Source organism: Aulonocara stuartgranti (assembly GCF_965226115.1).
Source record: "Aulonocara stuartgranti genome assembly, chromosome: 17".
Classification (NCBI taxonomy): domain Eukaryota; kingdom Metazoa; phylum Chordata; class Actinopteri; order Cichliformes; family Cichlidae; genus Aulonocara; species Aulonocara stuartgranti.
Genome location: NC_138953.1, coordinates 13,530,753 through 13,547,500, shown reverse-complemented (window position 1 = coordinate 13,547,500; position 16,748 = coordinate 13,530,753). Strand labels below are relative to the sequence as shown.

At 40.6% G+C, this 16,748-nt stretch overlaps 2 protein-coding genes across 4 annotated transcripts in view; one reads left to right on the top strand and one right to left on the bottom strand.

Annotated features, from left to right (window-relative positions):
* Positions 1-6,334, bottom strand: part of LOC309692875 (NAD-dependent protein deacylase sirtuin-5, mitochondrial-like) — a 7,013-nt gene extending 679 nt beyond the window's left edge. Inside the window, exons 1-9 of one of the 3 annotated variants that reach the window (XM_082511703.1) lie at positions 6,202-6,334; positions 4,706-4,809; positions 4,485-4,618; positions 4,134-4,359; positions 3,955-4,042; positions 1,209-1,262; positions 979-1,102; positions 553-668; positions 1-471 (exon numbers count right to left, since the gene is read on the bottom strand). The exon at positions 1-471 is cut by the window's left edge and continues 679 nt beyond it. In XM_082511703.1, the coding sequence (XP_082367829.1) occupies positions 399-471; positions 553-668; positions 979-1,102; positions 1,209-1,262; positions 3,955-4,042; positions 4,134-4,359; positions 4,485-4,618; positions 4,706-4,796 (906 nt within the window). In that variant the 5' untranslated portion in view covers positions 4,797-4,809; positions 6,202-6,334 and the 3' untranslated portion in view covers positions 1-398. The other 2 variants (XM_082511704.1, XM_082511705.1) reach the window with 2 other exon arrangements.
* A 3,791-nt stretch (positions 6,335-10,125) lies between these two features.
* The window catches only part of phactr1 (phosphatase and actin regulator 1), a 45,421-nt gene continuing 38,798 nt past the window's right edge, over positions 10,126-16,748 (top strand). The window contains exon 1 of the mRNA XM_082509655.1: positions 10,126-10,304. Within this exon, the coding sequence (XP_082365781.1) occupies positions 10,193-10,304 (112 nt within the window). The 5' untranslated portion in view covers positions 10,126-10,192. The remainder of the gene's footprint in view (positions 10,305-16,748) is intronic.

Genomic DNA, 16,748 nt, shown 5'->3' with positions numbered 1-16,748 from the left:
TTTCTTTTTCAGCAACTCATTTTTACCCAAAAAACCCCCAACAACAAACAAACTCACAAATCATTGCTGACATCAAATAGGGGTGATTTGGCATTACTACAATATCTGCTGCAACCTGATGACAATTAAATCAGTTACTCTCATCACAGCCTAATGATTAGAAACCAGAAGCCACTCAATCAGCAAACTCTTACAGCTGTGTGCACATATTGATAATATAGTCAAATTCTTAAACGTGTTATCTGTGTGACAGATAATTTGTTGGCCTCGTCTTCACATCCTTCACGCCTGTTGCTCGTCACACAGAAACCAATTTTCTTGGCACTACCAGTAAACCTTTCTGGTTTAAGACAACCCGGTCTCTGTGAAGCCAACATTCCAGGAGTCGTGTTTTTTTTTCATTCTTGTTCAGTCTCATGGCGCGCCAGTGCGGGGGGTAAGGTGGTCCCACAGGGGCCGTGGAAGTGGAACCTGGTGAGAAAAAAAAGAATTATCTACAGAGTGCAATGAAATTAAAGAGTGTGTCATTGTGCAAAAGTAAATGACACGTGCTTGAAGCGCATGGTGGCAGGAGTGTTTTCCATGTTGAACTCGGCCACTGGGACGCCTCTGACTGCCACCTGAGGAGCAAACATGGCTGCAGGATACACGACAGACGAAGTACCGACCTGCAAAGCGAGATACCCACAAAACAGAGAGAAAGGTTCTGCTGATTACTACAAACTGGAGTGCTGTCAATTAAGCAGGCTGCAATTACATGCTGTAATAAATGTAACTTTTAAAATTTGAATATCCTGCCAACATCGCCAAAAACAAAGCAGCTTTTTGTGTTGTTGAGGTAGGTTGTGAAGCTCTGCTGTACCTGGAAAGATGCAGTGTGAAATCTCTGGTCCTATAGCACCTCTATAAATTCTCTACCTGTCCTGTGACCCCCCCCCCCACACACACACACACACACACACAAACAAACACACGTACCACGAGGCAGAGGTCACAGCTGTCCAACACTTTCTCTGCACGGGTGAGGATGTCAGCATCCAGAGTCTCTCCAAACCAAACCACAGCTGGTCTAAGGAGACCGTGACAGCCTGTCTGCTCACACCTGAAATACACACCCACACACAGACACACACACGCACTTTGTCAAAACAAATAAATTTATTTGAAAAGAATTGTGTGTTAAAAGAGAGAGTGTAAGTGTGTTTTACCTGGGCAAATTCTGGACCGGGATCTCGGCATCTCGTGTGTCCGGGTCCGGAGCTCTGAGGAGACAGTTAGGTTGCCTTTGAGATGTTAGTTGCCACTACCAAGTGAACCACTTCTAAATGCACCTAATATTTCTCAGACATGGTCAGACACAGGGCTACAGGTGTAACTGTTACCCATTCACTTGAAAAAACTAATTCCAGCAAGTTGAAAAAAAAAAAAACTCTCAACAGACTTTGGAGAAAATTGGAAAATTGGGGCTATAACCTTAATTCAAAGAAAAAAAATTTTTAGGCACAGATAAAGAAATGAAGAGTCTATGCTCAGTTTTCACTTCACATTCTTACTGAATATTGCTAAAGTAGCTTTGTGTGACTCATAATTTGTCTTTGGCGACCTGTCTTTATCCTGTCTTCCTCCCATCACCCCAACTAGTCAGGGCAGATTCCTGCTCCTCACTCAGTCTGGTTCTGCCAGAAGTTTCTTCCAGTTAAAAGGGAGTTATTTCCTTCCCACTGTTGCCAAGTGAGACAATGGTTATTGTACGTTTGGTGACTGTTGTTGTTATTTAAATGGTAAATGGACTGATTCTTATATACTGATTCTACTCTTCTAGATATCCCACAATTATCCATTTACACCCATTCACATAGGCACTTTCTCCTATGCTTTTAGTGCTTACTAGATAACGTTCACACACATTCACACTCTGATGGATGCATCGGAGAGCAATTTGGGGTTAGTATCTTGCCCAAGGATATTTGACATCATTGAATGACCAACCTTTCAATCAGTAGATGGTCTACTCTACCTCCTGAGCTACAGCCACACCCCCATTTGGCATTATATAAATAAAATTGAACTGAACCTGAGCCTCAGGTACACTGACTTTCAGGTATAGCACTGCCCTCACAGATGTACTGCAGTAAAGACTCAAAGACCTACAGTGATTGCACCACTGAGACTGTGGCCATGGAGTGTCCGAATAGAAAATCCACTTTAAATTTGTTTGGTGTTGTGTTTAGTTGTGCCCAGTGCCAACGTGGGACAGTTTCCAATTTCGTTGTACTATTGTACAAGGTATGACTGTGCAATGGTGATAAAGAGTTATCTTATCTTAAATTCATTTTTTTTTTTTTATCAAAAGCAAAGTTATATTTTGATGATAAGAAAAAGTGACCTGCTCCATGATTAAAATCCATGATCTGATTAGAAGCAGGAGTTCTGTGATCTGTTACACCCCTACTTCTAATCAGATCATTGATTTTAATCATGGAACAGGTCACTTTTCCTTTCTGGAGGAGTTGCCTCTGAGTTGGCTGCTTACAACGACTAAGAATCAGGATCTTGGAGAGCTGCATGCGAACCTTTTTGAGGCGAGCATAAACTGCTCTTCCCCCTTGTCCGAATAGAGACGTATAAGCAGAGAGACAGACAATCGCAGGACCATAAAGTACGCTTTTACTGATATGTAATTGAAATCCTGGTAAAACTCAACAACCTCACACACTTGTGCCTTCTTCCATGTGAATCTGTTTGACCATTCTTTGTCTATTTTTTAGGATGCATGTGACCCAAGTGATTGCAGGGCTGTGTCGTTGATGTCGTTGGATGAGTGGTTCTAATATGTTGGCTTAAAGCTGGTTGCTTGTTATGAGCGTTTCTGTGAGCACGAAAGCATTCCACAGCCTCTTAATCTTAGTGGGATTTGTTGTTTATTTGATTTAGATTCAAGTTTTCAGATATTAGCTTTTTGGGATTTTTATTTTTTTGCTGTAAAAATACAACTTTTATCCTTGTCAAACTGTGCTCGCATTTCCTTTAGAATCGACTACGGAAAAGTGGACAAATTATGTGTTTTTGCAGCAGGCTGCTAGCAACAAATTGCCCAAAGATACAAATTAAACTTGTTTATGTGTAGACACGACACAGGTTCATCCATTGAGTTAGCCATTTTTTTATGCTCGAATGATTAAAAGGTCAGTGTTAAGTGGCTGAACAAACAAAACATTCCTCTGAAATTGGTCAAGTACATGAACTGGACTGACAATGACAGAAAGACCTCCAGAAAGCCCAGAGAAGTATTTCTCAAGAGCAGTTTATAAAGTTACAAGAAAGTCTGGCTCCTTGGAAACAAAATGTGAAGAAATAAGGATGGCTCAAGAATTTCTGACAATATTTTTTAAAACAATTTTCATACTTTTGACTAGAAAAACATCTAAACTCAAAATGATATTTTCAGTTCTTTAGTTGTTGTTTTTTTTCATTGACCATTTGCAGTGCTGTGATAAAGCACACCAGTATGTCTCCACACCTTGAGCAGTAGCAATAGGAAAGAAAATTAAATTAATCTGAATCGCTAACAGCACAGTCAGTACAGATACGTTTCAACATGACATGATCGGTTCTGCTATTCATTCTGAATTTCAGCGCGTGACTTCATCCACTCTGCAGCTGAGACTGAATTCACCACAGGAATATTTGTCAGCTATCAACATCGTCCATTTTAAATGTCAGGTAAGTGGCACGGCGGCTTCTAAAGTGACATTTGATTTGTGTCACATATTTTCCTTTTTCACCGTGTCATCAGGCGTTATTTAGCTCACTGACATTTGACTGACTGAAACAGCCCGCTTTCTCTGGCATTTGGGGCGCAAATGACTGCGATCGATATCTCTTATAACACATTTTCACACTGTTGGGAAAACACAGTCCAATATACCAAACCGCACCGGATGACGCTCTTACCCTTTGCCCTCGAGGGCAGCGCAAATGGGGCTCTTGTAGTTGGCTGCTTCATGGCCACAGGTCATGCAACGTGTTTTAAACAGACTTCCTGTATTTCAACAAAAAAACAAAAACAAAATATGAACCAACAATTATCATACAGAAACGTTTGTTTGCCCGCATCAGACATCTTTGCTCACCGTGGATCTCCAGGATGTTTTTGGATCCAGCTCGGTGGTGGAGCTCGTCGATGTTCTGCGTGATGACGGTGACCTTGCGCCCTTGTTTGCTCAGACGCTCCTCACACTCAGCGATGGCCAGGTGAGCAGGATTGGGATCTTTTGTGAGCATGACCTCACGCCGGTAGTGGTAGAACTCCCAAACACGTGAGGGATTTCTGGCAAAGGCCTCAGGCGAGGCCAGTTCCTAACAGTTTTGAATTGTGCAATTAGATTTTTATCATGACCTATGATTCTCTCTGAAATATTTTTAAAAACTCAAAACAAAGCATGAGAGCTGGTTGTACTGGACCAACAGCTGTAGGTGTATACCTGTGCTTCCCATTTTCTCCAGTAGCCTCCCGCTCCTCTGAAAGTAGGAACTCCGCTCTCCGCACTCACCCCTGCTCCAGTGATGATGGCGATATTCTTGGCTTTGGAGAAAATCTCCCTGAATGCTGCCAGATCTGCACATAAACACAGCGAGGCAGTGAAATGCTACGACAGTTGTTGCTAACAGATTTGTGGCAGAGACTGTAAATAATCAATTTTACCTGAGCTTGGTCTAGCCATGGCTTGTCTGCCCCCAGGTTTTCTCAAGTGAGCAAATAAAACAGCTCTGCAGGTAAACTGGCGCACAATCATTAGGTTATTGCAACTGGGGAAGAAAGACAAGACCCTGTCACTATTTATAGCTGACTCTATGGCTTTATATCTGATACTCCTTCAACTAGTAAGCCAAAGTTTAACAAATTGAGTTTGTTAAAACAAACATATGAAAGTTTTGTCTCGCGCAGCAGACGTTATTTTGTGCTCCAGTCTAATGGATTTATTGATCAATCCTGAAATGCCTTTGAAACAAAGGTACTGTTAAAGTGACGCTTTATCTGGGTCAGTCCATAGAAACTATTGACTGTCTTGATTAAAATTGTACTATTTATCATCAAAGACAAACACAGAAATTTGTATTTCATAGCATACATGTGTCAAGTCTTACAAAGCTCATACCCATACTCTTAGCTATGAACACATTTGTTCTGTTCACTGTAATCACTCGATCTACCACACAACCACAGTAACCGTATAATTAAAAAACATTTTCCCTGTGTTATTTGACCATCACGCTAAACAGAGTAGATTACAGAAGGAATATTTAACAAAAAAGAAAAATGCTGTAAGGCAAAGTGTAAACTCACCACCATCTGTGTACTTTTTCCTCATACCACACTATTTACTCTTAGTGATGTCACTTCAAGAAACATGCGTAGTATTTTTGGTGCAGACGTGCTGTTACCATGGAAGTAATTATGGCCAAATATAAATGATGTTACGTTAACAGGAACATTTTCCTTTATGGACACTATCACTGCATTTTAAGGTAGAATTATCTGTGCTACTAAAAAAAAAGTGTGACATTGACATAGAATATGAGCGCTAAGAAATGATATCCGAAAATCCACATATTTAGAAGAAACCATGTATTTAATGTTATTTTACCTATAATAATAAACTAAGAAATTTACTTGTTTTTAGTCACTGGAAACTGTATAAAATACACATGCATTATGAATATGTTTATACTGCCCATGCAAACTAAAAAGTTTGTCGTCTGTGGTGTTATACTGTCTCGTTTTTATTGGTTGAGCATTAGTTGTATCTGAACCATTTTTCACTGCTGTCACTTTTGTTAGCTGAAAGGTCATTGTAGCTTTGCTTAAGTCAAAGGTCATATTTATCACAACACAAACATGCACCTCCTGCTGCCTTAACACTGCTCATTATTCACAATACTACTTACTTAGGTTGCGAAACAAATGATACGGTATTGTTTATCCTAACTAACCGATCAAGGTGTGTACTCGAGCACAGACTGATAGCTGACCATGTATGCTAGGTGGCTAAGCTAACGACATAGAAGCTAGCGCTGGTAACCAAGGAAACAACAGCTAGCATAACATTAGCTTGTGAGGCCAGCATAGCGCGTCTTTGTCTGTGTTCATCGATGAACTGGGTTTGTCTGTCAGACACACGGTTTCGCAGCACTAACTACCTGGCAGACCGGAGCTTGGACAATTAGCTGGGGCTTTAAGGAAGTGGGAAGGCGTCTTTTCCTCTACTTCGGCTCAGCAACTGCACTGGATTGGCTTCGCTGTGAGGACATGAACCTGTCAGGGAACTCAGCGAGGTTAACAGCAACCCATTTAATCCACTTGTCCAGCAGAGGGAGCATTTGTACTACACTTGTTTTTGCATTGAACGGGTGTTCACACACTGGACAAAGGTATTCAGCTACACTGCCTAATCATTTAATAAAGTTATATGATTATTTCTAGAGTAGTCTCCGGCCCCTTATTTGCAGTGAGGGAAATCTCTTGTCTAACCAAGACATTTTGTATAATTCCATGCTTCCTATTTTGCAGAGATAAAGCTGACTGTGCCCCAGTGCACAAAGCAAGGTGCATAAAGGATGGGTTTAATGTGGTGGAAGTTGACTGGCCCGCACAGAATCTCAGCTTCAACACCATCAAACACCTTTGGGATGACCTGGAACGGCCCCTGGGAACCAGCCTCATCAGTTTCATCTCACAAATGTTTTTCTGGATAAATGGGCAAAAATTCCCACAGACACATTCCAAAATCCTGTAGAAAGCCTTCCAAGAAAAGGGAAAACTGTTATACATGTTACTGGCTAACTCCATATTAATGCATTCATGCACTTACAATGAGATGTGATGAAATCTAAACACAAAAGTGTAATGTGTACCAATTTGAACAAATATTTTTGTTTGTTTGTTTGTATTTGGCTTCAAGAGATGTTTTACTGTGGGTAGAAAATGTAACCTCTGGTGCTGTACTTCAGTTTATAATCTCCACATGATCAAACATTTGATTCTGTTCAGACCTCTGGCATCAAGAAGGAATTTGAACCTAGAGAACTGCTGCTCTCTGGATGTTTTTTTTCTCTTTTAAACTGTTTTGTGTAAACACTAGAGATGTTTATGCAGGAAAATCCCAGCAGACCTGCAGTTTCTGAAACAAACAGACCTGCCTGGTGCCAACAATCATGCTGTGTTCAAAGTCAATTCAATCACATTTCTTCCCTATTCTGAACTGTAACAAGTCATCTTGACCCTGTCTATATGTCTAAATGCATTTAGTTAGTGCCATGTGATTGGCTAAAGAGATATTTGCATTAACAAGCAACTGAACAGGTGAATCTAACAAAGTGGCTGGTGAGTGTGTCCCTCAAAAACTGTGTAGCATGTATAAGTACCACATACTGTAGGCCCTGTCAACTGTTATCCACACATCAGTATGGCCCTAAAAAAGAGTGGACTAAGTTGTACTCAGTTTGTGCTTTAAAAGAACTACATTTAAACACCTTATTGTTGGTATAGTGATTGTGAACTCAGTGAATCTGTTTACAGTCATCTCCACTAGAGGTCACCAATGAATTAGTAGAATTATAAGAATATTAAGCAGAATACCAAAGCAGTGATATACAATAATAGTTAACATTATGAATCCTGTGTGATTATGGATGGATGGATGGAACTGCAGTGTTATAGCAGTCAATTAATATCATTCATAACCAGAGATGGGCAGTAACGCGTTACTGTAATCTGATTACTTTTTTCAAGCAACGAGTAAAGTAAGGGATTACTATTGCAAAATCGGTAATTAGATTACCGTTACTTTCCCGTAGGAACGCTGCGTTACTGCGTTACTAAAACCGTGATTTTTTTGCGAGAATGTCTCACGATAGTGACGTAAACGAGTGCGCTGTTAGTGACAACAGCTGTGTGCAGATCAACAATGGATCACATATCGATTGTGGGAGAGAGTATGAGCATGCAGCGTTTAAAGCGTGGAAGTACTGACCTTACTTTGAGTTTGATTCCATAAAAAGGGACAAAAACATTAGAGTCTGTTGTGCGTGGGAAGAAAACTTTTTACAACGAAAAAAAACCCTAAACTTCTGAGCAAGCCCAACGAGGTAATGGGAAACTCACAGAGAAACTCGCGGATTCTTCAACTGACCGCGGCACACCTGCACCAGGGTAAACCTCCGCCTACCCTACTCCTGCTTTACAGGTGAAAATAGAGCAACAGGACCGCTGAGTCTTTGACTTTATTTATTTTCTGCTGTGTTTTACTTGCATCTATTTGAAAGAGTGAGTGTAAACACAAAACATATTTTATTTTATGTGCTGGAATGTGCAGAAAATAGGTTTAAATGTTAAACTAATTTATTCAAGTCAGAGAATGTTGCATATAATTAAATTTTTGCTTGATGCATAAAGTTAAAAGATTAAAACTGATAAAACAAGTTAAAAAAAGAGACTTTTCCATTTGATTACATTTTGTATGATGGATTATGCAGAAAAAGTAGAATTGGGCTGAAAGATCTGTGCTTTATCACCTCTTCAGGTTGTAAATCATGTTTTTAAAAAGTAACTAAGTAACTAAGTAATTAATTACTTTTGAAAATAAGTAATCAGTAAAGTAACGGGATTACTTTTTGGGGGAAGTAATCAGTAATTAGTTACTGATTATTTTCCTCAAGTAACTTGACCAACACTGTTCATAACACAAATAAAAAGAGGCAAAGCAGATTGGTTAAATCCCTTCTGCTGATGTCTCTCTCCATTGTACTACTACTGTATTTTGTAGAGTTAAAAGACTGGTTTATTGGATAATGATATATTGGTCATATACAGTCCATGCATCCCATAATCCAAGCTGATGTAAAGATTTTATTTATTTTGTTTTTGCTTTTAATGCAAATGCAGCACATTTACTTTTTTTTTAACAAACGTGTTCATATGTTTAAAAAAGCCAGCTCTGTAAGTCATTTTCTTTACGTAATGATCTATTTGAAATTTGACTTCTTTAGCCTATAAAACATAGCAGCCATTATTTAATATTTCATTATTTAGAACTGCAAAAATATATTTCTTTTATTTATCAATTGGGTAGCATTTATTTACCAGGGCAACTGATCTATGAATCAAGAATTTATCAATTGTAGTTAAATCTGGTTCCCAAACTATATATTAGCATCTTCAAATGTCTTGTTTTGCCCAAACTTGATTCATTTACAGTTTACAAAAAGCAAAAAAATATACAAACAGCATTTTTATTTTATTTTAATTAAAGTGCCTTATTAATATCCTTTTTAAAAATTAGATCAATTATGTTGAATTATTCTTTATGTATTTATTTATAATTATTTATTATTTTCAATTTCTGTATTTTATTAAAAATGGGGTATATGTACATATATTGCAAATTCTATTTGAAAAGCTGAAACCAGGTGGTTTTGTTTTTCTACATCATTGACAATTATTTTTCTATTAAAATTGGTCATTCGAAAAAGCCTGGCTTCGTCAGCATGACAGCAGCCTGTTCAACTTGTCAAACGTGCATAAGGTCTGCTGTATGCTTCTTTCCATCCACCTGCCCAGGGTACACCTTGGACAAGTCACCAGTCATTTTCATATTATATTACTGGGCCAGCACTGCCTTGTAATAAGGCTCTAGCATAAAGAGTGGTTCCATAATTGGTCATAGCAGTATCCAAACATTTCTCAGCACTTTATAATTGATGACACATCAATGAGACACACACGAGGATCGTAACAATGGATTTTTCTATTATGGGAATGTCATTTGCAATCTGTGACCAACGTTTTTGTTGTTGAATTTCTCGTCTTTTATTGTAAGAGTCGATAACTCCAGACAACATGTGACCGTTAAAATTATGTGTTTGAGGACAGTGCAGTCTATTGCTTTTCATTGGCCAAGGTGGAGTCGGAACTTGAGCAGGTGGCGCTCACTTACTGGAACAGTAGCTCATCAAGGATCCAATCTTTCTCTCCCTCTCTGTCTCTCTCTTCCCCCCCTCCTCCCCTCCAGCACCGTTGCAATAGCCCCCCCTCCTACACCGCCTGCCCGCGCGGGTGCACGAGTGGCTGCTGCGGCGCCGAATCTCTCGCAGTCGCGCCGGTCGCCAGTGGACGCTGCCCGGCTGGCGGAACATGGCGGCGGCCCCGGAAGAGGAGGTAGACCGCAGACCGATCCGGAGGGTCCGCTCCAAGAGCGACACGCCTTACATCAACGAGGCGAGGATCTCTCTCCACCTGGAGACAGGTAGGGCTGCTCGCCAGAGCCGCGGATCCTCTACGCTTCGTGTCCGGGTGTATTCGTGTCGTCTCCTCCCACGGGGGAGGGATAGTGTAGTGTAGTGAATCTGTTCTCACTGTGAGAGAAACTGCTTCATCGCCCAGTGACAGTTCCCACGCTGCAGCAGCATGACTTTGGGCTTTCATTGTGCAGCCTTCGCGGCACCCACAGTGCTCGGCTTTCACACTGGGTGGCCGGTAACCACACTGTGACTCATGCACCGGGAAATGGGGAGAATTCCCCACCTAAGCATGGGCGATGTACTGTATAGCAGGAGATAACAATTAGCCCTGTAGAAGGATTGATCGCCGCCTCTCCTGCCGGACTCCGCCTCGATTGTCCGCTGCGGTGAGCTGCTGTGCGAACTTGGGCTGCTCGCTTAAAATGCTATTGTTGTTCACGCTTCTGGTGAAGGGTGAAGGAATGGATAGTCCGCCCTGCTGTGCTAAGCGCGGATGCTCAAGCTCAGTTTGTCTGGAGAGAAAACGGGCGAGATAAGTTGTTTCCCTTGTTGCCATGGTCACGATGATAACGCCGCAACGAAAGCTTGATTAGCAGCATGTCGATGCGAGTATACGGGCAGATATGCGCTCCTTCTCTCGACACTTTCTGCCTTGTGCTCCCCCATGAGAGAGGCTTAATGACACATCAGTGCGGAGCTGTCCACTGCCCCTCGGTGCTGAAATGCCACCAATGCCAAATGCAAGGAATGTGCAAGTCTCCACTGATGTTAACCCGCATAACATTTATAATCGGTCGTTTTTTTAAGTATCTCTCTCTCTATATATATATATACAATGGGATATTGCATGCGGATTGCCTGTGGTCGACCCTCCCCCAGAATTTGCCGATGTGACAAATCCCAGTCACATTGTGTGCCTGGTATAGCCTGGTAGACTAGGCTCTAGATTCAACCCTATATTTTCCATTTTGGAGGAAAGAACTGTGGAAAATTACCCTCCTGCCCAGTTGTTGTTCTGCTTTGCCTGAGTGATCTTATCAAACATGGAGCTCTTAGTAGGAAGCACAGCTTTCATCCAAAGGTGTACAGTAACATCTGGTTTTTGCCTGCAGCACATGTGAGAAATGTATGCCAAGAAGCCAGACTTACATAATAAATCTTAATGAGATCAGGAATTACTCAAAAACTCGCCCTGTAATGTGCCCCCTTTTAGCCTGCTTAGACCTTTATGACTCATGCTGTTCAGACCCACCTACTCATAATCTCTCACAGCTGCCCTCTCTCTGCCCTCAACCATCTTCCTCTCCATTTTGTTTCCTATTAAAAGCAGCACCTCCTCTGAGCCAGATTAACTGACTCTCCAACTTTATAAATAACACTATTTTTCTGTTTTAAATATATCCTGGAGCCTTCTATTGGGCCATGGCTTGAATGTGAAGGAGGAGGGGGGCTGCCATGTCTTGCTAACAGTGCTGCTCCTGGCTGTTAGCTGAAAACAGAGTTGGGCAGGCTGCAGCTGCATGAGACTGGCGTGGCATCATCAAGAATCCAGCGGGCACTGCCAGCTATGTCGGGAGAGCACAATTTTTCTTCACCCGTTCTGCTGGAAAATTCCATATGCTCTTCCCCCTTTTCATTGTCTCTTCCCCCATTACTTTGGTTTAATCTCATTTTCTTTTCCTGTCACCACTGAAACCATCTGCCCACTTACTCATTTGATTCTCCCCCAATTTTACTTCATGTTTTTGTGTTTAGGCTGCTGTGTGTTTTGCATAAATCTAACCCACTCATTTTCTTTGATGTGTGCCTCCATGCACGTGTGACAAATATTCAAGCCAACTTCAGAGTACACACACACGTCTGCGTGTGTGTGTGTGTGTGTGTATGTTTGCTTTCACGTGCATGCCTGTCTGGTCCACATGCGTGTGTGGGAGGCTGTGCTATGTGAGTACCGGGATTAGTAAACAAGAGGTTATCACAGTGGCTGCTGCCAGACAGCTTGCTGTTGTTCTCTGTAGCCTGACCCTCTTCAGCCACATCCATTAAACATCCAGGTTGAGATGCTCATCACTGCAAAACCCATTAATGAGGTCCTGTCCCTTGTAGTACCTAAGGGCATTGTTGATATGGTTTTGTTTGAATCAAAGGCAGTTTTGGGAAAGTATTTTGACCACTTTAAACCACAAAACATGTATTCTGAAGTCTCCCTGAACTTTCTACATCAGTAGCTTTAAAGTTAGAAACAAACAGTTATATGTCATATGAGTGGCATTTTCCACTGACACGGTGTGTTTAGTTTTTCTTTTGCACCACAAAAACTACCTGACCTTTTACTGCGTGAAGCTGTTTAAATAGGCTGGTTCTCAAAAGACACCAAGACAGAAGTGGCTCGGCATCAGCACCCGTGTCTATGGGAAAAGAGATGCCCTTTATCTTTACAGAACAGAGGACAATACATTATGAGAGTAAGTTAGGTATGCTATGAATAGCACAAAATGGAGAAGCTGGGTTCAAGGGGCGTTGCAAAGAAGCTTTCAGAAAACAGTGATTATTGGTTTCCACTGTTTCTTGCATCTGTTCATACATGCAGGTTGATGGCATTTATAGTGACTTGTTGTGAGTAATCTGATTACTCAGTTACCTCTGTTTTATACATTTAGAGAAAGCATTATCTTCCCTTGTTCTGTGCATATTTTCTTAGAATATATGCATTCCATTTTGGTTCATATGTGATAAGATCATTGAACTGATGTATCACTTTAAGGGCTCACGAGTTATAATCTTAACAGCTGTTGTTCCAAACCTTTATATCATTTTTCTGCTCAAACTAAGCTGTGTTTTGTTTCGGTGCTTCCTAACCCTGATCATATTATTTGTGCCCAAGCCTAATCAAACTTCACCACAGCAGGTCATAACACATTCATATGAATTTTCTGATGCAGGTGCTTGAAAAGGATTTTTACAATCTAATGACAAACGGTGTGATTCTGCAAATACTGAAGCTGTGCTAGACTGGAAAACACTTGGAGGTAGTGACAAATCATCTGTTTAGTTGCTTTCTCGGGTAGGGAAACGAAAGCTGTATCAATCTTTGTGGACATAAGAAATCATGGAACTCCAAACCAATTTGGCAGGCAAACAGCTGTGATGAATTATCGCCTTTGGATGTTGTAATGGCTAATGTGTTGGCAAACATTTGTCTTCTTACACTAGCAACCTAAGCACCGAATGGAGCTGTGTTTGTGTCTGCCTGATGAATTTCAATCAAATATTCTCCTTTCTTCTTCTTACACATCTTAAACCGCTAATTGTTTCAATGTCTTTACCAGCTTTAAAGTCGTAATACTAGTCATTCGTAATAAATGAGGTAACCATGGACTGATCTGATCAATTTCAAATTTTAGTTTTTCTTGTGGTTTCCGTTGCCTCGGGCCAGTCGAGATTCTGTTCAGCATCACCTTTCTTCAGCAATTGAAATCCAGGTCAACTCAGTGAGAGCTTAGTATTTCTCACAAAGACCAAGACCAGAGCATTACCATACTGTCTTTCAAGCAGAGAGATGGAGTTCCAATACAGATCTGAATGAACGGCTGAGACAGAGAGGGCTTAAATGCGAGGGGGTGCAGGAGCAGGAAGGATCTGACAAGAGGACAGGCTAGGAGGATGAAGCCTTTCTATTATGGCACCATAAAGACTGGCACGGTGAGAAAGAACCAGAGTTGGCTGTTGTCCATTGAATATAGTAAGAACAGTGCACAAATAAACCACCTCCCCTCTCTCTGAGTAATACCCTTTTGTTGCTCTTATTCTCTCTGCTTCTGTCTCACACACATACATAAACGCTGCTATCTGCATACATTAAAGAGGCCTTGAGAAGCAGACTGCTGAACCTACCTGGGTAGAATACAAAAGCACAGGGAGGAAGTGGAAGAGCTTTAAATGCAGAGGAGTGCTTCCACCGCCTTGCTGCCTTCCACCCAGTGCACAAAACCTTTCACTCTTCCTCTGCTGGCACGTGGTTCGGTCCATTCACCTCAGACAAGCTGGTTATTGTGCCGGGAGCGAAATCTTGAGCCAAAGAAGGCGACGGACACAGATCTAAGTTGTTACTCATGATTCGAGCCCAACATATAGAACTTTTTATTTCGAAATTGATACTCATATCTGTATTTGGTGATTTAAAAAAGTCCAGTACATGAGCCAATATTTTCTTTCTTTCAGACACACAAAACAAACAGATTTCCCTAACATTTATATGGGTAGTTATTTGATAAAAATGCAGCTGTAGCTTGGGATCCAGCAGCTTACAGGACTATAGAAAGAAAGTTAATGATTGATTGTGGAGTACACTGGCATATAAACACTTCACCTGAGCGATGCATAAAGGCAAAATAAAAGGAAAAGCGGTATATGGTTTTGCACCAAAAAGTGTCTTGTGATTATTAGATTGTCACAGTTTTCTTCAGCACAGAAGGCACTGACTTGACTGCAAACACTAACTATTCTCTCAGTGGTAGGGAAACTGTGAAAAGTGTGACTCAAACAAGAAATAGAGACCATTTGTCTTTAGAGTAAAAACTGTTTCATTTGAAACGTGTTGGTTGCAGTGCTGAGGCAAGGTGTTTTCCATTATAATTACATGCAACCACAACAATCTGCTAGTGACCAAAGCAATCACAAGCAAGTGTGATTGATTTCAAATTGATCCAGTTTGTATAAGAAACAACTTTCAGAGTTTAAAAAACACTGTCTGTACACCAGCTGGTTTCTGGGCCTGTGTCACTGAGACATTTAACACACATGCAAGAGTTGTGCATTCAAAGCTTAATCTTGCCCATTAGCATCTGTGGCTACAGACAGTGTTTTTTACACTCTGAAAGTTGTTTCTTATACAAATTATAGCAGTTTTATTGCTGACGGCACTCGTAGCACGCTCATAAAAATAGTTGCATTTTTAGGCAGGACTCACATATGTTGCTTCAGTGAAGATGGTTATGCCTGCAGTTTGGAGGGTATCTTATGCTAGCATAATCATCATTTAAACAACATTCCCAGGGCAAGCTAACAGGGCTTTAGTTAGCAGTTAGCATGAACCAAGTTAGCTGCCTTTTATTAATGTCATTAATGTACAAAAGAGTGATAACTAGCCTCAGTGCTCCACTTGCCCTTCATTTCACTGCCAGACTGGAAAGTAGAGATGGCTCGATCGATCCAACTATCAACAGTTTTGATACCAGTGCTGATATTGGTATTGGATACTAGACACTAGCATGATTGGATCAATGCTTTGATTCAGTTCAGTATGTAGCCCACTGAATTGTGTTAAATTAATTCGTTTTTTTGAAAATTAAAAAAATGTCCTAACATGCACTATGAAAAATGTTTGAACCTTGTTGGGTTGACTGTCAGGTCTATTTTATTTATAGCCTATAGCACATTTAAACAACAGAAGATGACCCAGAGTCTTTAGAGACAGGCACATTTAGATTGCACAATCTTCCAAAAAAAAAAACCAGTTTCAAAATACATGAAAAGGTGTTTTGTTGTGTCAACTAATTATTGTGGAAAGTAAAAAAACAGTGTTTTGGTGATCATTAAAATGAATTTGCAAATTGATGATGATTCATCTCATAAGTCATGACACACTGTTCTCCTCTACCTAAGCTGCCTTTATAAGTTGAACGTATCAACATCAATATTGCTACTAGCAATACGGGCCCTGTATTTACTTAGTATTGGATCATACCAAATATTTACGGTATTGCACAGCTCTGCTGGACAAGTAGCCACCACCCTAATCAGGTAATTTCTGTAATGTGATTTCATTGGCTGACGCCTGGCAGAGGTGAAAGTCATGAAGCCACTGCACACATCAGACTGAGCTCGATGTTGACCCTGAGTGTGTTCTCATTTTGCCATGTTGGATTTGTGTGTGTGTGTGTGTCTCCTGTTTATTGGCCTGGCATATTAGTTGGCATTGGAGAATATTTATAGGTAAATGTATCTTTCTTTTTTAATTTTCTGGGAGGAGGCAATGTTTTTTTGTTTTACTTAATTGAAAACAGCAAGGAAAAAAAATTAAATGGGTAAAAAGCATTCACAGAGTTGAATATCTGGTGCAACTCGCTGTGTTTCATAAAAAAGTATAGTACAAAAAAAATAAAAAAATTTCCAATAGCAGTTTAGATTGTCACGAATTTTTTTAGTTTAAAAAAAGCTTCCTTTCTGCCCAGCTTTAGTTTATAGTATGAATTCCAGATGTAGCTTACTTTTTGATGATTGTTGTTGTGGACGATGCTTTCTGACAACCCATACATGCCTTGTCTGAACTTGTTTCATTCATCACCCACATGTCAGTGACGGTGCCAGTGATACCCGTTGCATTGTACCAAAAGAGGAGCTGACATGAAGCAGAAGTAGCTCAAAATATCGTGTAATGTGGCTGCGTT